Consider the following 24,162-nt stretch of genomic DNA (forward strand, 5'->3'; position numbering starts at 1 on the left):
AGTTTTTACTTCAAACAGCCACAAAAATTTCATAAAAATATTTTTAAGTAAAATAAAAACGTTGGGGTCCAGAAAAACATCTATTAAAAGTATTTTGCTCTGATTTTTTGACATCAGATGATTCTGTGCTGAGATACAGTGTCCACCGCAAATCGTGTTTTCTAAAATTCATCCTCGAAAGTGCTCCGTCACCGGCTCATTTTTCAATATTTTTCTACGAAAAAATTACTAAATGTTCTTTTAACAATGCTTTGTATAATGCAAAAAATTTTAATACATTTGTTTGAACGATAGCTCTAGAAAAAAATCGTGAAAATGGTGTTATTTTTATACCCGTTAGACCCTACCCCCCCCTTAACACTGAAAGCCGGTTTGTGTGTAAAAGTACGAATGTCTGTAAAACATTTGTTGTAGTTTTATGATCCTCTCCGGGTGCGCGCGAATCATTCTCATTCAAGCCTGTCTGTCTAGGGTTGTGCTGTGGGCTCATTCATGCATTCATGGAAACATGTTTATCTAACGGGTTGAGCAGAGAAAAAAAAAGTAAACAAGGGAAGCTGTTTAGTTTGCTGCTCCGGTGGTGTAAAATCAATCGTTGTGAGTTGTTCGAGATAAACAAAAGGGAGCCAATTGTGTTTGTTTTGGCTTTTGTGACATTTGTATGAAAGAATTTCTGGTTGCTCGACAGAAGAGTACTGATACCTTAATTTCTAATGAAAAAGTTGCCAGACAAATCAAACGGTTTTATTTATGAACAACTTAAAACACGGAAGAACTTAGGGCTCTATCAAAACAAAATCAAAATTTCAAAGATTTTCACACACTAATCCTTTACTCCAATCATGAGTTCTCAATATTTCAACGCCATTGGCATAACATGTAAACACTAGCGGCGATGATTCGATTTAGGAGAATTCGAGAGAAATATCAAGTCAATATTTTCGAAACACAAAAAAAACGATTGCGAACTAAAATTTCTAATACAACCAGAATTTAAAACTTTTGACATGAGAAATTAAGAAATTAAATTCGAACTCTAGAATGAACTTCTAATCAGAAATTACCCAAATACCCAAAATTATTTTTAGTAAAATGGTAATCATTGTTAATTTTCAGTGTTCGGCACAAAAGCGTTAATCCGCTATTCGCTAGTTAGTTCGCTAACTTTTCGTTAGCGGTTTAATTTTGTCGCTAAGTTTTGATTGATCTAGCGAACTAAAAAGTTTCGCTATTTTTGGTTGCGCTAACTGAAGACCGCTAACTCCCATATATTTGTATCAATCTCCCGAATTATAAGTGACAGAATAAACTTTTTGTCATTAATCAGGTTATGGTTACATTGGGCTTCAGTCTGATTGCTTAATTGGATATGTTGGAGGATTGTGTACTCGAGTTAGAGAAAAGATGTATTTAGTGTCATTTTTCTATTCTCTAGCGCTTTTTTTTCGCAACAGAAGAAGATAACAATAAAAAATGCTAAACAATATAAAACTATTTTTAACATCCCTTCATCGAAATTTGTTTTCAAATGGTTGAGATATTTACTTTTCACAAAACAGTTTTTTAGAGATTTTACAGATCAGTTCATATAAAAATAAGATTATATTACCATTGTAGCATTGGTTTTCATATCAAATAGAAATTGTATAAATGTTTACGTTTGACAATGCTCCTGCAAGTTTGGAAAAGGGGAGAACAGTTTAAAGATTTTAAATGATGAGAATGTAAAATATTGCAAAAAAAAAACAAATAGAAATGAATTGCACAAAAGATTGTTTGCAACGAAATTGCATACTATCTACTTTGCACAAAACCGATAAATCGAGCAAATTTTTTATCTAAAATTTAAATTAAAAAAGGAGGTATGTCTCCTGTTCCACATTTTGTTCTTTTGGTTTTGTAGTTTTTTGAAAATTCGTTTTTTCAAAATAGTAGAACACCGAGAGTTGTTGAAATGCCCATCTTAGACAGTTTTCGTTTTGCTTATATTATTGTATGAAAATTTGATCAATTTATTTAATTTTAAATTAAATACTTGAAACATTATTTTCCCCCCTTGAGGAGTAGGAAAAGTCGAGGGGGGAGCGTGACAAAAGCAGAATTTGATATTTGTTCCGGTCTTTATGTTGTTCAACAGTTAGCGATTAGCGATTAGCGCTTTAAGCTTAAAGCGATAACTTTTTTGGCACATCTAGCGTATTTTATTAGCGATCGCTAACTTGGAATGAGTTAGCGATCTAATTAGCGGCGCTATTTTTTCAGTTAGCGATGCCGAACACTGTTAATTTTTATTCATTGCAACATTTCGTTTCTTTATATTCAATTGATGAGTTGATTAAAAATTCCTCTGTATCATTTTGAGTTTGAATCTATTTTTCGATAAAGATAAATAATATCCATTTTGAACTTTAGAGAATTTATTCAAAACACATAGAGATCAAAATAAAAGACTACATAAAGACATAATTGATTGAAGTTTACAAAAATAACTTTAATATTTAAAATACAAATTGTTCAATTTATCATACTTGAAAAACTACAGGTTTAAAAATGGGTGGTTTTTTGAATGATCAAATATGAAACTGATAAAAACGAAAATAAGGAACTCCAAGTTTTGTTGAAAATACATATTGAAAGCGCAATGCAAATACTAATTTAGCTAACATAACACATTAAAATTTAGCTTAAAAATAGCCTCTTAGAGTCGTTTTTCGAACTTTTCATAGATAAATAGATCGTGAAATCGCTTTTCCGGACTTTCCGGAACTGTTATCATTCAAGAAGTCAACCGATTTATTTCAAAATTCAAAAATATAGTGGCAAACGGTTGCTAATTTAATTTCCTTCAAAATTAAGCTATTTGCCTAGTGATCGATTACTTTTGTGACGTGAATTCACGCTAGAATGACTTCAATAAATACCACTTAAATTGACTGTTCTCTCGGTTGAAATAGTATATCGGTGTCTTCAAATAAGTTGTAGAAAAAACAATTACCCCCAATTTGATATCCATAGTTTCTCGATTGAACAACATCGAACAAAGTTAAAACCTCTTAAAAGTTGTGACGTGAATTCATCCAGTTTGAACAGAATAAAGTTGAGGACTGAATTCACGTCACGAAATGTCATGTTTTTTTTAACATTCTTTGGAGCCATTTAATTTTAAATTCACATCAAAAAGTAACATTATATTCCTTCATATACAATCATAAATTTTCAGTATCTTGTCTTAACTTTTTCCTCATTTTGACTGGCACTTGAATAGTATCATATTGAGGAATCATACGTTGAAATTAATACTGTTTCTCACAGGCTTTTTTTTAAATCACCAAAAAAATATTTTTGTTTTTAGTTGAAAATAACGAACAAATTAAAAAAAATCTTTTTAAATATGTTTAATTTGTAAAAATCCTACCATTTGAAAGATTAAAATAGCTTTCAGAGTATATTTCTCTTATGAAATTTTACAAAATATCTAAATTTGTGACATGTGTTCACTTACTCGCGCTGTTGTAACTCAGCTGGATTCCATCCGATTCTTTAAAACTAAGTGTTTCAGAATCGTGTCATAATTTGCAAAAAAGATTTTTTTTTACTGCTTAACAATGTCAAAGTTTTCTCGTAAAATTAAAAGGTTTCCTTTTTTGGTTACGTGAATTCACTCATTTGCGACTGTTTTAGTTAGTTCGCTTTTTAAAACTATCCCAATGAATTTAAAAAAAATCTTTATTCTACGCATTGTAGCTGTTAAACGCATAAAAAAAAAATTCCACAAAAAAATTTATCCATATATTTCAATTAATTATTTTGTTAAAGTTGTCAACATTTACAGTATTTCTTACAAAAAATTTGATTTTCAATATTGTATAAAAAAGTAAAAAAAATGTTTTTTTTACGTTGGTTTTGTGGGATTTGAATTCAAAGTAATTTTTAAGTTTGATATTTTTTGATACGCTAACGGATAAAAATTACTTGTGAGTGGTACAAGCGCGTGGAATGAGTCATTACTAAAACATTTATCAATTTCCAGTTCAAAATTCTAGCTATGAATATTTTCTCGTCGTCAATTAATATACTGGGTCCTGGAAAGGACGAAAGCTAGAACCTATGTTTTTCTTATTAAAAATTTAGATTTATAGCCTTAAAAGATTATGTTTTCAGAACACTAAAACTAAAAGTAGAAAAACAAAGGCAAACTTATGAAAATTATTTAAATTTTTTATTAGTCTGACTATAAAAGCTGGTAAGTTTATTTGAAAATTAATAAAACTACATTCCCCCACTTCGAAATTTCTAAAGAATCCGAAGGGGAGAATAAATGAAGTTTGAAACATTTTATGAAAATATCGAAAAATTTATCAAATATCCGAAAGATTACATGAGCAAAAAAACAATTTGTGGAAGCGGGGAGTTCTATCACCTTTTGCATATATTCTAGGATTTATTGAATTTTTTGATAAAAAATTTCTTGATTTGCAGATTTTTTGCACTGATATACCTAGTATGCAATTTTGTTGCATACATGCTTTCGTGCAATTTCATTAGTTTTTTTTTGCCTTTCTTTTATCTCCCCCTTGCGATGCTAAAACTCCGAGTGACAAAAAAAGGATTTGAAATTTGTTTCGGCTTAAATATAAAATGTTTATTTAATTTGTCGGCCTTATCGGTAAAAGTAATGTTCTAGTAAGAATTTTTCCAGATTTTAAAAATAAAAAAAATGTGTATCATAAGGAAAAATTTGATGACAAATCATGAAAATGCTTCTAATAAAATTGTACCCGCTCATTGTGAATATTCATTAAACTTTCTATTGAACAGTTTCAACATCTAACTTTCTATCCTTTTCTTTATAACTTATGGTGATTAAATTCTTTACAAATTTAATCATAACATAAAAATGTAAATTTAACATTTTAAAAGAATTTTTTTTCTATAAAGACATCTTACCTTTTTAAAACCTTTTTTTATGAAGTTCAATTATGTTATCTCAAGAGATAGCATTTAAATGTCTTTGATAGATTTTAGCGTCTTGGACTCGATTTTTTTTTCTTAGATATTGTCTATCATTTCTTCTTTTAGTGATACAAAAAAATTAAAAGTTTAAAAATGTATGTGAGTGAAATCCATCAATGATAACTGATTTACTCACAAATTTGAAAGCAAAAACACTGATTTTGAATTTGTTTACTACGCTGTAGTCAATTAAGGGACATAATTTTGATGATTATGATTATGACTATGAATGATCTGAAAAAGTTGAATTCTACAGTTTTGAAAAATTTGGAGTAAATGTTTCTGACATAATTGAACAAAATAGAAAAAAAAAAGTTTTATTTCGTTAAACAAACTGTTTAAAGTCTGAAAAAACAAGTTGTTTTTTCGCTTTAAAATATCTTAAATTCAACAAAGTTATTACTTCTTAAGAATTCGGTCAAATTTAATTATTTTGCAGAGTTGGGGAAAGCAGACAAATATAAAACTTTTATAGATACATTTCATTTGCATAAGTGAAAATTAATAGCGGTCTTTGAGAAAGTTGATAAAAAACAAAATTTTATTTAATTTTCCTTATTCTATTTTAAAGTTATGTCAAGTGCAGATTAATTTGAAATAATTTTGACCAATTTCGAAATGTTTCGGGGTACATAAATTAATGAAAGTTAGCTCGCATTTTTTACCTAAAAAAATGTGCATTGTGACCTTGAGTAATTGTTTAAACCCCTTTGAATGTTGAGTTGAACATTAAGAAGATCAAGAAACACAAATTGAAAGGAAGGCCAATATTGCCATCTTGAAAATATTTTATATGAGCATAAATTTTTAATGATATAAAAGATTTTTTTTAAGTGATGAATTATTAATAATGGATTAACTAGTTTAGTTTAAATATTCAAAATTTTAAGGCAAGGTAATGTTTTTGTGTTTCCAGATTTGAGCTTCAGTACAAATGGATTATAAAATTTTTAATAGAAAGTGACAATTAAAAATAAGAATTCTTGATCGTTATGTAGTGTCGTAGAATAAAATTTGTAGAGGCGTAGAGTGACTTGTGACTTAGGCGGGCTTAATACCGCCAAAAGCAAGCCAATTTTCTGGCATTTAAAAAATGTTTTTAATATCTTTTGGGATGAAGTCATTTCCTGTTACTACGGTAAGTTCATATCTTGATCTGAAAATTCCATGTGGGGGGGGGGGGGGGGTTGTTAAACCCCTAAACCTAAACCTAAACATTCGCGGCGATAGATTCAAATTCAAACCGAGCTTTTTATATATTATTTCGCTTTTCCAAGGTTAAGGCATAGTGTTATGGCACCGGAACACTTTCGGAACTTCCGTAGAAACGCGACGATTAAAAATCCACTTTGTTCGGACTTAGAAACGACACTTTATTCTCGGCACGATTTGGGGCTAATTTATTAGCGAAGTGAATACGGCGGCGGTTTGGTTTGAAGTGTTTTCTATTACTATAAATAGCCTCAGAAGCGAATAGGAGAAACTAATATAAACATGAAAATCTTTCCTATTCTTCCTATCAACACATGTACAATTTATCTGAGTGTTGTTTTGAGAGAGGAAAACGCATCTGTTCGAGCAGTGAACAGAGCTTCTATCCATCCGAAAGCTCGATTAGATCACATTCGGATGGGTACTTTTGACGTATGCCTAACTGTTATACACTCTCAATACTAACACTAGTTTATGATGAGGCACCAAAACATTGCCGCCCGCCTTGAAATTCTGTCTTATAATTTCAACACATTCAAAACCTGATCTACCTGGTAATTATCACTTTTGTTTTGATTACATTTCTTACTATACTATTCTAGTTTCGTTTCACTTTTTCTTATAGGACTAGTGTGTTGACTGGATGCTGTTGGACCACCTGGCTGGAGCTGCTGAGCGGACCAAATTTTCGGTTTTTCGGGACCTATCGGTGTTAGTTTCGCTGCTGCTGTTATGCTGCACAAACGGAGTGATAAAACCATCATCGGGACGAATTTCCAGTGAGAAATCAGTGCGATTGTTGTGCATTGGAATCAAATTTGTTTTGCAGGATGATGTCGTAGAGTAATTTTTTTTTTCTTTTGCAGTTCTCAGATGGTTGGCGGTAGTTTTCGGGATGGCAGCATTTCACCTGGTTTGCTGGAACGGAGACCATCGATGACGAACCTGCGATCACTTCGCAACCCGTGTGACTGGAATCGACGGTGGCCTATACGACGGTTTTGATGTTGCCCAGAATTGAACAGCAGGAGCTGTCCAGGTAGGTTTTCGATTCAATTCATCGCGATCGTGGAAGACTGAATGAATTCCTTCTCACGACAACAGATTCGATTTGATGCTGGAGGGTCGTCGTGAACGCAGCTCTAGTGTCCAGTGTGCGCTGAACCTCGGTCAGCTTCTGGTGTACCATGGAACGGACCAAATCGCCTCGTTGACCATAACCCGCTCGGTGGTATGTAGTGTGGCTCACAGGATGTACGTGGTTCTGCTGGATTGGCTGATTGACTCGTGTGACCTGAACCGCGGAATGCAACCGATTTGCCGAAACGAACCCTTGCGGTGCCTTGCCGGTGGAGTTATTCGATCCAACGTTCGATCGATGGAATGACCTGAATGCGGGGGAAAGTGCTGATTATTTGGAAACAGTCTTTAGAAATCATGACTTCCCTGGATGCGGAGGCGCTGGGCCCCCGCACATGCCTCCTTGGCAGCTGATGACATTCCGGTCGAGACTTGCGACTGCATTAACTCATTAAAAGGTTGAGCTAATAAAGGATGGCCAAACGTAGAACTTGCAGTTGCGTATTATTTTCTCCAGCTGGAGAACCGTTGGGATGACTCTTCCATCATCATGCTGAGTTGAACTTAATGAAGACATCCTTCATGATGCCTTTGTCCATAGAGCTCTTGAAGGACACTGCAGTCTGGCAGCGTATGGTTGGGGTTTGGGTGAGGTGTAAACTTGTCCTTGTTGAACAGACGATCATTTTGAAACGATTAATTCATACTCATGCGGACACAACATACTACTTCATTTCATCGGACGTTTCATGCTGTCATGCAAATTTGAGGAATGGTTTTGGAATCTTAATCTGATATGGTTTGTACAATTCAACTGATTGTTCAAGGCTTGTGTTCTTTCTTAAGAAGGGCTTAACTTAACTTGATGAGGCTTGTTTCTTTAAACTGACTTTATTAAGTGAGGATTGAGCTTACGTAGAGATTTTTGAACTTAACTTATGAGGAATTAGTCCAGCGCGTTGGAAATTGCTTAAGGAACTTGTATTAGTTCTTGTTGGGATCCATAACTGGATCATCGGTTACTTCAAAGTTGTCGTTGATAGGTAGCACACATATTTTAGATATTGCTCGATCATAAATACCAAACTGTGTACGCACAGAAACGACTCGAACGTTGCCATCTGGTCCAGGGTGAATTTCCTTAATTCGAGCGATTGGCCATTTAAGCGGTGGGAGGTTATCTTCCTTTAGGACGACCATCATCCCAACTTTGAGATTTTCTTTCTGCCTAGACCACTTGGTACGATTGTGGAGATCTGAGAGATACAAAGTCGACCATTTTTTCCACAATGTTTGTGATATCTGCTGCATTCTTTGCCACACATTTAACCGGTTTTCTGGGACTTCGTTCCAGTCATGTTCGGGAGGTGCGGCCATTGGTTTTTGCACCAAGAAATGACCGGGAGTAAGTGGCTCAAAATCATCAGGGTCATTACTTAAGGCTGTTAGGGGGCGAGAATTTAAAGCTGCTTCAATTCTTATGATGATCGTTTGAAATTCTTCATGATTCAGCGAACGTGAACCGACCGTTCTTTTCAGCAAGGTCTTGAATGACTTCACAGCAGATTCCCACAGGCCACCAAAGTTCGGAGAACGGGCAGGAATGAACTGAAAGTCAATTCCTTGATCTGCAGCATGATTAATTACAGAATTCTTGAACGATTTGCTGATAAATAGCTGATGTACTTCGTCAAGTGCTCTTTTTGCGCCTACAAAATTCTTTGCGTTATCGCACATCACTAAGCTTGGAGCGCTTCGACGACCACAGAATCGTTGGAACGTAGCCAAGAATGCTTGGGTGGAAAGATCTGATGCTATTTCTAAGTGAACCGCTTTAGTTACTAGGCACACGTATATTGCGACGAATACCTTAATAGGTCGAGCCTTGCGCTGAGGGTAGGTGATGAGAAAAGGTCCACAGTAATCCACTCCGACCTTTTGGAAGACTGGACATTGTGTGACTCTGTGCTGGGGTAAATCCGCCATAAGTTGCTCTTGAATTTTCGGCTTAACGCGAAAGCATGCCACACATTTGAATAATACTGCTCGAGCAAGCGTTCCAATGTTCGTTGGCCAGAATCGTTCTCGAACAGATGCTATCAACAGCTGTTGACCAGCGTGCAGCAGGTTTTGGTGGTAGTATATCATCACAGTCATCGTGAAAGGATGTTGATGATCGAGAATATACGGATGCTTTCGAGATTCGTGGATTGCAGCGTTGCGTAGTCGACCTCCCACTCGAATCAAACCATCTACCATTACAGGATTTAAGGATGCTATTTTAGATGAATTTGAAATTGGACGATTGTTCAACAAGTCGGCATATTCTTTGGCAAAACCTTCTTGCTGAGCTATGCGCACGAGTGTCTTAAGCGATTCATCTAACTCGGTAACCTTCAGAGGACCACTCTTGCGACTTTCCCTGTTCAGTTTTTGCGAATTGAACCGACAACGTTGCATCCAAGCTACAAGACGAACAAGTTCGGTGAAAGAGGATTTTAAACCAAAAATCTCGTTGTGCTCGCTCGTGTGAGCTGTTGCAGTAGTAGCTGGTTTCTCTTCCAACATCGTAACGTCTACGTTTTCCTCCTGGCTCTGCTCGTTCTTTGGCCAATGTTGCTCATCAAGTTGAAGCCATGTTGGACCTTGAAACCATATCGTTTGGTATTGCAGTTGTTCTGCCGTCGTTCCTCGTGAAATGAGATCGGCAGGGTTCTCAATTCCAGCCACGTGATTCCAGTGTCCTCCATCGGTGATGTGTTGTATCTCAGACACACGATTAGCTACGAACTCCTTCCATCGAGAAGGTGGAGATGCTAGCCAACACTTCACTATCATGGAGTCCGTCCAAAAGTACGATTTCGCTGACGTCAACTTGATGCTACTCTGAACTTTCTCGTACAAATGCGCAAGTGTAAGGGCGGAAGAAAGCTCCAAACGGGGCATAGATTGCTTCTTTTTCTTCTGCTTCAAGTTCTCAAGAGGAGCAACTCGGGATTTTGACGTTAAAAGACGGACTAAAACTGACCCATTCTGATCGACTGACCTTATGTAAATACATGCTCCATACGCCTTCTCTGACGCATCGCAAAAACCATGTATTTCAACTGACTGAGTACTGACAGATAAACCGACCCATCTAGGAACTGACAAACTATCTAGACTGACAAAATTTCTGCGGAACTCTCTCCATTGCTCTGAGAGATCATCGGTAAGCTTATCATCCCAATCGCACTGTAATTTCCACAACTGCTGAACAAATATCTTGGCTTGGACCACGACTGGTCCGACTAGACCCAGGGGATCAAACAATCTTGCAACATCTGACAAAACCTTTCTCTTGGTTATTACTGACGCTTCATCCCACTTAATGGTGCTGAACTGAAATTCATCTGAGCTAGGCTGCCACTTCAGGCCTAGTGTCTTAACTGTAGATTGGGAGGAATCAAGTTCTAACACTGATCTTTCTTCTCGAAGATCAACTGACACTTCTTCAAGGATTTCTGACTCATTCGACACATACTTTCGTAATGACATTCCAGCTGACTTCATAACCTTCATCATTTCTCTCACAAGAAGCTTGCCTTCTTCAACAGACCCAACTCCTGCGAGCATATCATCAACGTAAAATGATTTCTTAAGCACTTCTGACGCAATCGGACAATTTTCGGCTTCTTGATTAGCCAACTCTTGCAAACATCTTGTCGCTAAATACGGTGCTGATGATGTACCATACGTCACGGTTGTAAGTTGGAAAATACGTATGAAATCATCACTAGAATCACGCCATAGGATTCTCTGAAGAGGTTGATCTGACTCTTGAACTCTAACCATTCGATACATTTTAGCTACATCTGCAACGACGGCATATCGATGAAGCCGGAATCGCAGAATGATGTCCACCAGTTCATCTTGTACCACAGGTCCGACCATTAACGCATCGTTGAGCGAAATTCCGGTTGATGTTCGACAAGACGCGTCGAAAACGACTCTTAACTTAGTAGTGGTACTGTCGGGCTTCAGGACAGCATGGTGAGGCATGTAATAACTTCGTTCTTGTTCAGCGCTTTCTAAAATCTCTTTCATATGACCAAGATCGAGATATTCGTGGATGAAAGCTGCATACTCCTTCTTCAACTCTGGATTAGCATCCAGACGCCTTTCCAATGCTAGAAAACGTTTAGTAGCTGAGTGCATCGAATCGCCTAACTGACACAAAACTGACTCTTTCTTCGGTAGGGTAACAACAAAACGTCCTGCTTCATCTCTCATTGTGGTTTGCTTAAAAATCCTCTCGCACATAGACTCCTCAATGGAATGAGTGCTAGTGACACGACATGTTTCTAGCTCCCAGAATCTCGTGAGCTGCTTTTGTAAGTCGCTTGTAGAACAGACTAAGGTATGCGACACATCTGAAGGAGCTTCTACCACTCGACCTGACACAATCCAACCAAAAACTGTATTCTGAAGCGTGGGACCGTTTTTCGACATTTTCTTACGTTCATCCTTCAACAAGTCCAAATAATATTCGGCACCGATTATGATGTCGATTCGCTTTGATTCGTGGAAGTAGGGATCAGCTAGCAAAGCGGAATCGGGAAGCGACATAAACGAGGGATCAAACGATGTCGTAGGTAGTTGAAGGGTAAGTTTTGGCAACACGAAAAACTCCATAGTTTCTTGGAATTCAGAGATTTTCGGCGATCGTGGACCAACTTCAGCACTTATGCTCTTTGTCGAAACTGACTGAGACGAACCGATACCCTGGACTGACAAAAACGTTGGCGATTCTTTGAACTTCAGCTTTCTCGAAAACTCTCGAGCCATGAGGCAATGTTGCGAGCAGGAATCCAACAAAGCTCTAGCAATCAGAGCATTACCGTGACGGTCCTTAATCTTGATAAGTGCGGTAGAAAGCAGAATATTCGCTGTAGGTTTAGCAGGAAGTGCGACATAATTTTGGCTTGTGCTTGGCATGGGTGAATTGAATTGTGTTGTTGTGTTGTGTGAATTGTGTGTTGCATTGTGTGTTTGAGTGTGTGGGTGTTCCGTAACTATTGGTCTGGCGTGTTGTCTTTGCTGTTGGTGAGTTTGCTGTGCATAAACTTGGGTGCTTCTTTGGGTAATAGGTTGTGCATTTGACTGTTGACTGGGTCTCGAAATCGACGGATTTTGAACGGAGGATCGCGTAGCATGCAGCATAGTGTGATGCCTTTGTTGACACAACCGACAACTGCTACGATTGCAATTCGATGCGAAATGTCCAGGCTGCAGACAATTTCGGCAGACTCTACTTCGATTGGCGGCTTCAAGGCGTTCTGCAATTTTCATTCGAAGGAATCTTTGGCAGTGGAAGGGCGAATGCCATGGTTCGTTACAAAATGGACATCGATTGGGTGACTTAAACGCTGTATGGCATACTGACTGACCTCTAGGCTGCTTGTGATCGGCGATATTGGAGCGGGGTTCTTTGGCAGGAGCTACTGACTGCAGAACGGAACAGTAGTTGCGTAGGAACTTCCTCATGTCCTCGTATTTTGGCACTTCGGTGCTGTTGTGATGAGTTTCCCAATTTCTCAGAGTGACAGAGTCTAGCCTGGTGTAGAGCATATGCGCTAGTATGGTGCTCCAACCATCGGTGTCTTCGCCAACCTTCTGCAGCATCATTAGGTTTTTCTCAAACTCAGTTATAAGGTAGTTGATGCTCTCATAACCTTCTTTTCTGATCGATTCCAACGAAAACAATCCGTCTAAGTATGCCTTCACGATGAGTTTTTTGTTCTCATACCGCTCTGTCAGAATGTCCCAAGCTATGATGTAATTAGCATCTGACAGCTCAATAGAGAGTATCTCCTTCAGTGCATCGCCGGAGAGAGCTGACCTCAGATAGGTAAACTTCTCCATGGGTGCGAGTTGCTCGTTGTTGTGGATTAGGCTCTGGAAGCTATCGCGGAACGAAACCCAATCGCGAAGCTTTCCACCAAAACTGGGCAATCGAATCTCTGGCAGCTTCACTCTTGATCCCATGGACACACGCTCATGATTGTGAGAAGACTCGCTCAAGCTTACAGGTTGATGCCGGATGCTCTGCAACTTCGAAAGCGCACCCTTTAGCTGGAAGAAACGATCTTCAAAGCTAAGCAGTATCTTGTCGTTTTCTTCTTCCCGCTGGAATCCAGCTTCTTCTTTTGCCTCGCCGTAGAGCTCCTTGTCTTTCTTCTCTTCACTTTCAAACACTATCATCTCAATTTTGCTTCTCACTTCGTGAAATTCACCAAACACAGGCTCCAAGGCTTCAAGCCTTGAAGCAATCTGACACTCATCACGTTCTGCTTCGTAGTTTTGCACAAATCGTTCTACACTATCCATTAGAAGCACTATTTGTCGCTCTCTCCTTTGTAATGACTTCAGCTGAACGTTTTTAGCCATTTTCGTTGAAAATTATACCAACTTCTACTTTAGATTCAAAAAACTCTCTCAAAAGAGCTGAAAAAGTAGTGATTCAACCCAAAACTGGGGAAAGCGTAGAAAATAATTTTCAATTTTTGAACAATCTGACACCCTTGGACCCAATTTGTCCAAAACTGACGAAATTCTGACCAAACACTTAAAATGGCTCACTTATTGATGACGTTCAGGAGTTGATTTTTAAATTCCGACAAACGATTTGAACTTTCTGAGAAATCAGGCAACCTTGGACCCAATCCGTCCAATACAGAAACGATGATGACTGACACAGGCTTCAAACTTCCGACAAATTGAGCTTTGCAATTTCAGACAAGTTCTTAACTGACTTAAAGTTTCTGACACACGCTTATTTTCCAACAATTTTCCAAGCAAATTGTTTACTGACTTTATGTTTGACGATTTCAGACGATATCGACTTATTTCTGACAATTCCAAACAAACTCAGACAAAATTTCTGATAAACTTTAATTTCTGACGATATTTCTGACGAATTCAGACAAGATTTCTGACAAACTTAATTTTCTGACGATATTTCTGACAAATTCAGACAAGATTTCTGACAAACTTAATTTCTGACTCAATTCAGATGCCTTGGACCCACTCCGTCCAGTACTGAACAATTCTGACTTGCACCTTTTGTGCTTCTGACATGCACCTTAATGTGCTACTGACTTTTTGCACCTTAATGTGCTTCCGACTTTGAGTAAATTCACTTACTTAAGATCGACTCAACGTTTAATCCGTTCGCGACGCGAATTCCGAGACCACCCAATGTTGACAGCAGCGAGTGGGCACAACCAATATGAACAGCAAAGTGAAAAATGCCAATGAATTACCAAGACCAATGTTGAAAACGGACAGGGCACACACTTCATGCAACTGAAATATCAATTCACATTCAATTCTTTATTAATTCTTAGCATCAGTTTGGCCACATGCATCAAGCCAAAATACTTCCTTAATTCTGGTTACAACTGCTTTGCAAATTCTGCGTCGATTGCTGGTGCTGGTTGCTGAAGTGAAGTACGCCGCTTCACGGGTGGTAATTGTAATTAATTGTCCTGGGTTCACTCCTTGTTCCTCCAAATCGAAATGGCTGACTCCTTAGCACAATGCACCAACTGCATCCAAGCCAAGCTATGGCCTATTCAATGTTCAAAGGATGCACTTTTATTTGTTCCCGACAACAATCACTTTAGCTCTTTGGAGCTCAAATGCGATGGCGATTTCACGAGTCCAAAATGGTTCACTTTTCAGTCTATGCTGTCGACTTAACTTAAGTCCGAAATTTTCCGGGAACCACCTTCCGGACGGTCATCCGGCTCGAAGGACCAAATGTTATGGCACCGGAACACTTTCGGAACTTCCGTAGAAACGCGACGATTAAAAATCCACTTTGTTCGGACTTAGAAACGACACTTTATTCTCGGCACGATTTGGGGCTAATTTATTAGCGAAGTGAATACGGCGGCGGTTTGGTTTGAAGTGTTTTCTATTACTATAAATAGCCTCAGAAGCGAATAGGAGAAACTAATATAAACATGAAAATCTTTCCTATTCTTCCTATCAACACATGTACAATTTATCTGAGTGTTGTTTTGAGAGAGGAAAACGCATCTGTTCGAGCAGTGAACAGAGCTTCTATCCATCCGAAAGCTCGATTAGATCACATTCGGATGGGTACTTTTGACGTATGCCTAACTGTTATACACTCTCAATACTAACACTAGTTTATGATGAGGCACCAAAACACATAGCTTAAAAAAGCTTTTGATGCTCATAGAAAATTTAAAAAAATCGAGCAATAGATGTACAAATTTTTGAATTTTTCGATGCCGTGAATAACTTTACTCAGTATCACGGGTTGGCTTAAGGATATCGCCTACAAACTTTAAATTGCTTCTTTTAGCTCAAACCAACACTTTTGGTGGAGGAATATTTTTCGGACAATCACCTTTTTTTAAATAGATATTTTATGATACAGTTACCAGTCTGGGCTAATATGCATCAAAATTCAGATCAAAGATTCAATTTTTAAATGTCGTTTCAATATGCTGGAATAAATTTGTTTTGCATTACGCGTTTGTCAATTTCAAATTTTCATCCATCCAATCATAATTTTTATGATTTCAGCAAGTAGAATTTTTGTAGAATTTTTTACCCCTAAATGTATGCAGTACCTTTATGCTTTTTCTTTAAATACATTTTTGTAAGAAAAAATGTTAATTTTAATTTCAACAAATCCAAAAACTACTGCAACTGGTGCTTAATGCGTTATGTCATCACAAATATATCAAAAATTATAAACTTTCCAATATTTTTATTTGATTTGTTGCCTTTTTCTTAGAATGACGAAAGTCGCATTTTTTTTTTTTGTAAATTCAAAAATAACAGGTGAAACCAACAATTTTTTCAACTCCGTCAATTCGATGTCCCATCAACCTTAAAATTGTTGATGTACAAGTTGTATGATAATCTGTGGACATAAAGTTTAAGAAGCTATTGAAGTTGAAACGTGTTTCATGTTGACGATTTAAGTGTTTTGTATGGATAAGCGTTTTCCTTAAGGTGGCCATTATGCCCATATCTCCCCTACCCTAGAAATAAAAAAAAAATCAATTGTTTTTCTTTGTTGTCGACTTTTAAACGTATATGCACCACGACTTAATTTGGCACCAAATAAAATAAACAGAAACGTTCAATTACCATTGAGAAGAAAACATCCTACTCAGATGCCAGATTTCTCATAAATATCAACACCAGCTTTCGTTACCTGTCCAACACAAACCAAAACTAGAATGTTCGCCAGCTTATTCTGAAGAACTCCAATCGTCTCATGACCCTTTTCCAGAAACGAATGAATTTCTACCGAGCCCGCCTCAAGAATTTTCCTCAGAAAAAGCGAACCAAAACGTACCCCAAAACTAGCTTCCAAAAAAAATAAACAATGACGGTACCGTAACATTTGTTTGGTTTTTGTTTCAGGGGTCAAAAGTTGAAATTTATTGGATTTGTCGTTTTGGAGTTTTCGATGTTCCGGTGACATTCCATTAGCAGGACCTGATCCCCAAAAGCAACCTGAAAACCGACAACCGCATCGCAACTATGCCCAGCCCCCCGGGGGAAAACAAGAACAACGACCGAAGGTGTCTGGAACTTTTCCGAGGGTATCAATTTCCGGAAGGATAAGGTTATTTTGGCCATTTTGACATTCACACACATACATTGTAGTGATTTTTGGATACCTACCCGGAGAATTTCGGTCATTGTCATGATGGCTAATGGCAGGGCATCATGCCCTGATGAAACCCGATAGCGATTGTTGCTTTTCGTTTGTGAGAGATTCCAGTGATAAGCTGTTGGGAAATAACTTGATCCAAAATGGGGTTCCGGTTCGTTGGCCAGCAGATGTTTCATTTCCCAAATACTTAGCCGGAATGGGATGGGGTAAACGGATTCAACTGAAACTCAAGTGAAAAGTTCTACTCTTCGTCGGAAGGCTTTTCAGAAGAGTAAACCTTCAATTCTATTGATTTGTTAAAATTTCCTTGAAAAAAAAAAGAAAGCAAGTTACATCTGTGTTTCTGAACCATCTACCCCAACCAACATCTTTATCAGGAATTATAAGGGAAGGGTAAATAAGCTGTTCATTCCCACTTTTAAGCAATCGGCAGGGATTGGAAATAAATCTCGGAAATGCCGGAAATTTATCTTCCATTAAGTGTTCCTGGAACGGGGCTGCGTGATCTGGTGGAAACTAATTTGTAGATTTGGTTGAAATTTTACATAATGAATGAGTTCGTCCATTTCCAATCCGGAACCGGGAAAATTGGTGAATGTCTTCTTTTTAGGGGAGAAATTTTCGATCCTCGCTATCCCGGAAATGGAGACGTTCTTTCGGAATTAAACCCTAATCCGCTCTTGAGTGTCAATATTACACTATTGAGAGTTTTGCGGCTTGTATCTTTATTAGGGTGCATATAAAAAACGCCCTTATCAGACCTTGAGTGTCAATTTGACACCCCTCGCTTAAAACCGCTATATCTCTCTTGTTTCTCAACCGATTTTTACAAAATTTATAGTTTTGGAAAACTCGTAACGTATTTTAAAAATATTATATATTCTTTATAAGTTGGAAGCTGAATACTAGGATATATATACTTTTTTGATTTTTTTTTAAAAATAATGTCCACAAAACAATGCAAAAAAGTTTTGTGGAAACCGTAGGGTAAATGTGCCCTATTTCCCTATATTTTGTCAGGGGTTTTAAGATTAGATAAGAGTAAGCCAAATCTTCGATTGCAAGGTATATAATTTTTAGGTTACTAAGTTCCAAATTCTTTAAGGCACTCGATTGAAGCTTCAAATAATCATTTTAAGCTTTAATTTTCGAAAACTAATCTCTTTTTCAGAGTGTGTCGATGTTCCTAATTTGGCTCTAATTGTTCCTAATTGTTAACATATGTGTTCCTAATTATGGACATATTAAGGAAAAGTGTATCAGCGTACCTAATATTTTCTCCTAATTCTGCATATGATTATCATTCATTTTAGTTTGATGAGAAAACTTTTAAAACACACCTTTTTATCATTACTTTTATTATATTTTTTGGAATAGACCAGAGAAAACATGCCTACTAAAATTCTACAACAAGTTCGTTCATTTCAGTTTTGAAGAAAAAAGTGGCTTATAAAAACAAACTTTTCATTTTTTCAATTCGGAAAGATGAAATTTGCTTTTTTTCAACGTTTTTTTTTTCATTTAACATTAATCATATTTGAATAAGTAAAAAAATAAAGTAATGGGTACAAATAAGTATACAACGACTCTTTTTTCAATTTTCCATTTCGATTCTGTTCTCGTTGAGAAGCTCTTTGAAACATGATGGCTTACTTTTCTAATATATTTGAGACTTTCCTCAATTCTTTTTTTTTCCTCTTCAGAACACTTGTTTGCATCCAGTGCTTTTGTAAGTTCGTCATTTCGGGTTCCAGCTGATAGAACAAGAAAATATTTTTTCTGTAGTCGATGTTCCTTTTTTTTCGTGGCGACTGAGGTAACTTAAAGAGCTGCGAAAAACCTTCTTCTTTGCAAGTTTGTTACATGTTCCATGATTTAAAAAAAAACAGAATTAAATAATTTGCTTCGATGAAAGAATTACCTTTGAGCGCTTTTCTATCGCGTGTAGGTTTCTCAGATTGTTCTTCGATTTGAGGACGAATTGAGAAGCTTTGGACTATCATTGCCCACTATGGCACTATACACTGTGACGAATTCAGATTTTCTTGGTTTGTAGCAGACTCCAAAAAGTTTTCCTGTTGTTCTTCAATTATTAGAAGTTCGATAATATCAATACATATGCTCCGCTTTGAGAAATTGTCAGCTGAAATATGTGTTTAAAAATTCTAATTACACATGAGCAGACTTCTGGTTTCTATACATTGGAATAGTTTTTATGTTGAAATCTCCTGCAATTTTCGAGAAAACGATTAAGTTGTTAAAATTAAAGACAAATTTTTCAATGATTCAAATTAGTTCTTTGAATTTTCGAACAAAGATTTTCTTTGAACATTTGTACAATGCTCATACCCATCAAGTCATGAATATGGATAAGTTTTGATTTTGGAATAGACACATGGTTTTTATTAAAAGCTTCCTTAAATTCAATTATAGCCAAGGTTTCCCTAAGCTGTGAAGCTTCTGGTCTATTTCCAGAACTTCTTCGGGTTTCCTCAACAACGCTCAATAAAAATTAAAATTTTCATAAATAGATTTTCGATATTTAGATTAAGCTTTGAAATATACTATAGTTGAAAAAAAATACCATGTTTTAAATTATAACCACAGACAAATTTTAACCATTTATTTTACAATAAGTTGAAATAAACTTAATATAAAATTAGTTTTAACAACATTTACGTCAATCATTATATTATTTATTTTACGTCAATCATATTCATTTAAAAAAACTTCAATATGGTTGGAAAAATTTTACTTTATCCAACATTAGGAACATGCTAAAAAAAGTGTTCCCAATTATCGACATAGCATTTTTTTAGTTTCTACTTGAAAAAAAAAACATGATTTTAACTGCCTAGTTACAAAAATTATTGTGATTAACAATCCGACAAAAAATTTCAAAAAAATCGTTTGAAAAGTTCAGCTTCAGTCCCAGCTAATATGAAATCGTAATTGAAATGATAAAGGGTTATACGGTCAAAATTTGGTCAAGGGAAAACGGGTGTAAATCGGGCAAATTGTTTATTTAAAAAATCAAATTCAATGACTTTTTCAAGTTTAATTAGTATAAAATTCAGGAAAAATATTCAGTTAGGCTTCCGCTTTTCCAAATCCGCCATCAGATTTTGTACAGCCACCTTGGACGGCATTTTGACAACTGAAGAGTGAATTCAAAATTCAAAATAGGAGCAACATTTTACACACACACACACACCTTCAAAATGAGGGGTGTTCAGGTTTTTTAAATGCAAAATTGAAAGAAATACGTAAAGTTGATATTGACCAAATTGTGACCGTATCACCCTTTAATCCAAATAGAATATTATGACATTTTTAATAACTATCGTAAACACGTTGGTATAAAGTGATTTTCAATCATTCATTTACGACAAGCTTTGCCAACAAAAAGTTGAATCGTATAGCAGTTTAGTCAATTCGTAAATATGTCTAAAAAAAAGTTGAGAATATGCTTATTCGATATTTACGATTTGAGTGAACTGATTTACGACAAATGGGCGGTCCTTGACAATTTATTCGGTTTCTCCTTTCCTTTGACCGGTTCGTTAAAAGAAAATCTCATATATAGAGCTATAGCGTGGTTCATATCAACTGATGAGTTGGTATCGTGGTCAGATACCGGAGAGCGAACACGGTGGGCTAAAGTTCAAATCTCGGTCGCGGATTTTTTTTTTCGTTTGATTCAAATTACCTGAAATCGTTTATTTTTCTTTTTGTGAGGAAATCGAATCGTTGGAAAGTTAACTCCACTCAGCTGCATGTCGGTTTGTTAAACGAAACCGACAAGTAGCTGAGTGGAGTAAATTTGTGCTGTCTTACTGTTCTTACGTCTGATGATGGGTGAAGAGAAGTTACCCGAAACATTACGTAAAGATAATCAAATAGTTGTAATACTCACCGAGAAAAATCAATCAGTGATAACATATAAAAGGAACCAGTGATTCTGAAAGCTGATCTACAATCTTTTTTCCAAAGCAAGTTAACGAGTTGTTCAATGAAAGTTGTTTGCTTGAAATCCTAGACCAAAAAGTAATAAAACATATAAGATTAAACATCAAATAAGGTCGATAACAGAAAAAAACTGAACCAACTAAATATTTGTAATTACCAACGAAGCTTTGTCTATAATAATCAAATTCAACATCTTAAGTACGATTTATGTAGCTCAAAATTTAAGTTCATACTGATACTTTAAAGCTCCAAAATATGTCTAAATGACCTTCTATTCAGCTTCCAGTGATCAAAAATATTTAAATGAGCTACGTTTCGAAGCTTAACCTTCTCACCCAAATCTTCTATTAAACCCTCGAAGCATAGGTTCATATAAATTGAGGCCCTCAGAGCCAAAGGGGTATAAGTGACAAAATAGTCGATTTTGAATTTATGATGCCAAACGATTTTTCATATTTCAAACTATATTTAGCTGATTTTTTCAGATTTTTCTAATTTTATTTACATAATTTTAAGTTCGAGAGCAAAATACAATTTTTTGAAAAATATATGGAAAATGGCCAAATACAAAAACTTTAAAGCGTGCTTTCTCGAAACAAACTTTCATGCACTTATACCCCTTTAGCTCCAAGGGCTTCAATTCTTCTCTTGATGCTGCCATGTTACCGCGCGCCGGATCGGATCCCAAACTCAGTAAAATACGACAAACTTGATAGGTTGGTTCCTCCCTTCATCAAGCTGGTCACTTACTAAAGGTTTTTATTTACTTTTTAAGAGCTCAAGTAATTTTGACATCCTCGAAAATGGTGTTTTCTATTTTTTTACTTTTTCCAACTCTGGGAAATGAAGGATTTTCAACGAATTTGATAAAAAAGTATAACCGTACTAAATTGAATTCAAGATAATTTTATAAGCAAAAATCAAATCGTTCTGCCGATTTGAACAGTTTTTTTATGATTTTTTTTATAATTTTCTTCAGTAATGTCAGCAATGCTTGTCTCCCCAAACTTTAAAAAAACTGCAGAATGTTACTTTCCCAGATAATACTCCATCAAAATTTTATTCCTAAATTGATACGATTGAAAAATCTGATTCAAGTTCAAAACGCAAATCTACCAAACCCATCATTAAAACATAGGCACCAAAAATTTTTTTTTAAATTTCCCTATTATATTCCGTTTTAAATATTATCAAACCAACCACCGTTAGTTATGTTTGAGGATTTGTTTTATCGACCTAATCGGAGGAAATTATATTTTATTAAGTAATAAGAATATATCAAAGTTATGAACGTTACAGGCGAACCGGAAGTTAGGAGCAATGAACAAGTATTAATACCGAATTTTCATTTCAATAATTTTTAAATGTTCTTACTAAAACAACATAACTTTTACCGATAAGTCCGATAAACTGAATTTACATTTTATTTTATATGGAATCCTATATATAAAAATGGAGGCGTTTTTTTTGTAACACCATCACGTATAAACGAACGGTCAGAATGAATTGAAACTTGATATCCAAGGGTTTTTCGGGTAAGAGATGGTTTGTATAATAGCCCTGAAAATCTCACTTTTTGTGGAAGGGGGACTCCCATACAAAATCCACGTGAAATGGGATACAAATCGAACAACTTCAAGACGATTTTCATGAATACTAATTCACGAGCACGAATATGATAAAGGTGTGTAGATGGAGTTAAATATTTTCTAACGATTCATTTTGTAAAAGGTAAAACGAAGTTTACCGGGTCAACTAGTTTTATAATAAAACTTATGACACCTTTCGGAACATTTTCATAAGTTTGCCTTCGTTTTTCAATTCTTAATTTTTATGTTCTACAAACATCTTTTTAGAAGCCTAAAACAGATTCTCGTTTCACCCTTTCCCATCACAAGACAAAGGAGTATTGAGATCAATGCTCACTCTCTTTCGGCATTCTTTTTTTCATGTTTCTGGAATGAATTATCCAATAGTCCTATTTGCCGCTGGTAGTGTTCGTGATTTTATGCTGTTTGTTTCACCAAGACTGTTCAGTTTTGGGACAAATAACCTCAAAAACGACCATGTGTGTCAACCGGCTGCCCTTTTTTTACCGAGAGTTTTTGAGGTTAACTATTCCGTCTCATCTGTACACGCTCAACAAAGAAATGTCAAAAACAACTCTATTGAGTTGTTTTGATATTTCTTACGCACACTTGCAAACAGGCAGTCGGTAGACAAACACGGTCGTTTTTGAGCTTGATTTTCCCAAAACTGAAAAGTGTGTGTAAAACAACCAGCTTAATAAATGTCACAAACACTACCTACGGCAAATTGGACTATAAACTGAAAATCCCTGAAAAAAAATTCTTGTTTCGCTCGAATGTTTGCATGTATAGTGGTGCAATGCATTATTTTGCTCGAGAGTTTGAGTCTTTATGTCAGTTGTCACAAAGGCAATCATGTCATCTTTGGCGCAATGCATGTTCCAGTACATTTTTGGCATAGAGCCTGGTGTAGAATGGGCTCCTTCTAAGTACGTAGTATTTATACCTACTGGAAGATGCATTTTTTTATGTAACTCAGCACACAGCTTCCACAAGCTTTTGTCACATGTATTTTCTTCCCATCTTCATTGGAACCATCACGTAAAATGTCCTGACCTTGTTTCAAATCGAATATTTTTTATTTTAAAAACATACAACGAGCAAATTCGCACACGTGCCACTACAGCTTCTCGATTCCAGAACCTGTCGGAATCTCTCAGAGACACCGAATGCTTGCGCGTGTAAATTCGCCTTACTTAGCATCGGAACATCGGCTACAATAAAGATTTCACCGGAATAAAAGTCTCGACCGGCTACGGCTGTCTGTCTGTCGTTCGATGGTTTTATAGAAGGAAAGCAAAATCGAGCATGAATTCTTTCAACCACTTCCCCTGAGAGCCGGAAGAAGATGTGCCAGCCTGCTCTCGATTGTATGGGAGGATAGTGACAAAACTGTGATTCAAGCCTTGCCTTTCGTCGTCGTTTCCACCGATTTGGGGACATTTTTTTCTGTGTTCCGGTTTCCCCGGGATGAGATGGCGGAAGCACGATTGGGAAATTTCCAGTATAATAATGAAACAAATAACATGCATGCTGTCGTGTGTGTCCCAGGAATTGCAACACCGATTCTACATTCGTAAGTTATTGCGA

General features: G+C 36.3%; 2 protein-coding genes across 3 annotated transcripts in view; both read left to right on the forward strand.

Moving 5' to 3' along the window:
- Positions 1-24,162, forward strand: part of LOC129746597 (uncharacterized) — an 81,547-nt gene that overhangs the window by 14,303 nt on the left and 43,082 nt on the right. The window lies entirely within an intron of this gene.
- LOC129746598 (uncharacterized) lies at positions 6,895-7,677 on the forward strand. The gene is made up of 3 exons (XM_055740335.1): positions 6,895-7,004; positions 7,092-7,264; positions 7,330-7,677. Exons 2-3 carry the CDS (start codon positions 7,230-7,232, stop codon positions 7,610-7,612), a joined length of 318 nt encoding a protein of 105 aa, XP_055596310.1. The 5' UTR covers positions 6,895-7,004; positions 7,092-7,229; the 3' UTR covers positions 7,613-7,677.

The sequence above is a fragment of the Uranotaenia lowii genome, chromosome 2, assembly GCF_029784155.1.
Source record: "Uranotaenia lowii strain MFRU-FL chromosome 2, ASM2978415v1, whole genome shotgun sequence".
Taxonomy (NCBI): Eukaryota; Metazoa; Arthropoda; class Insecta; order Diptera; family Culicidae; genus Uranotaenia; species Uranotaenia lowii.

Excerpts from the sequence above, each read along its gene's own strand:
- LOC129746598 (XM_055740335.1), top strand. The coding sequence starts at position 7,230 with ATGTTGCCCAGAATTGAACAGCAGGAGCTGTCCAG. Across the intron at positions 7,265-7,329 it reads GAACAGCAGGAGCTGTCCAG|ATTCGATTTGATGCTGGAGG; the intron begins GTAGGTTTTCGA and ends TCACGACAACAG.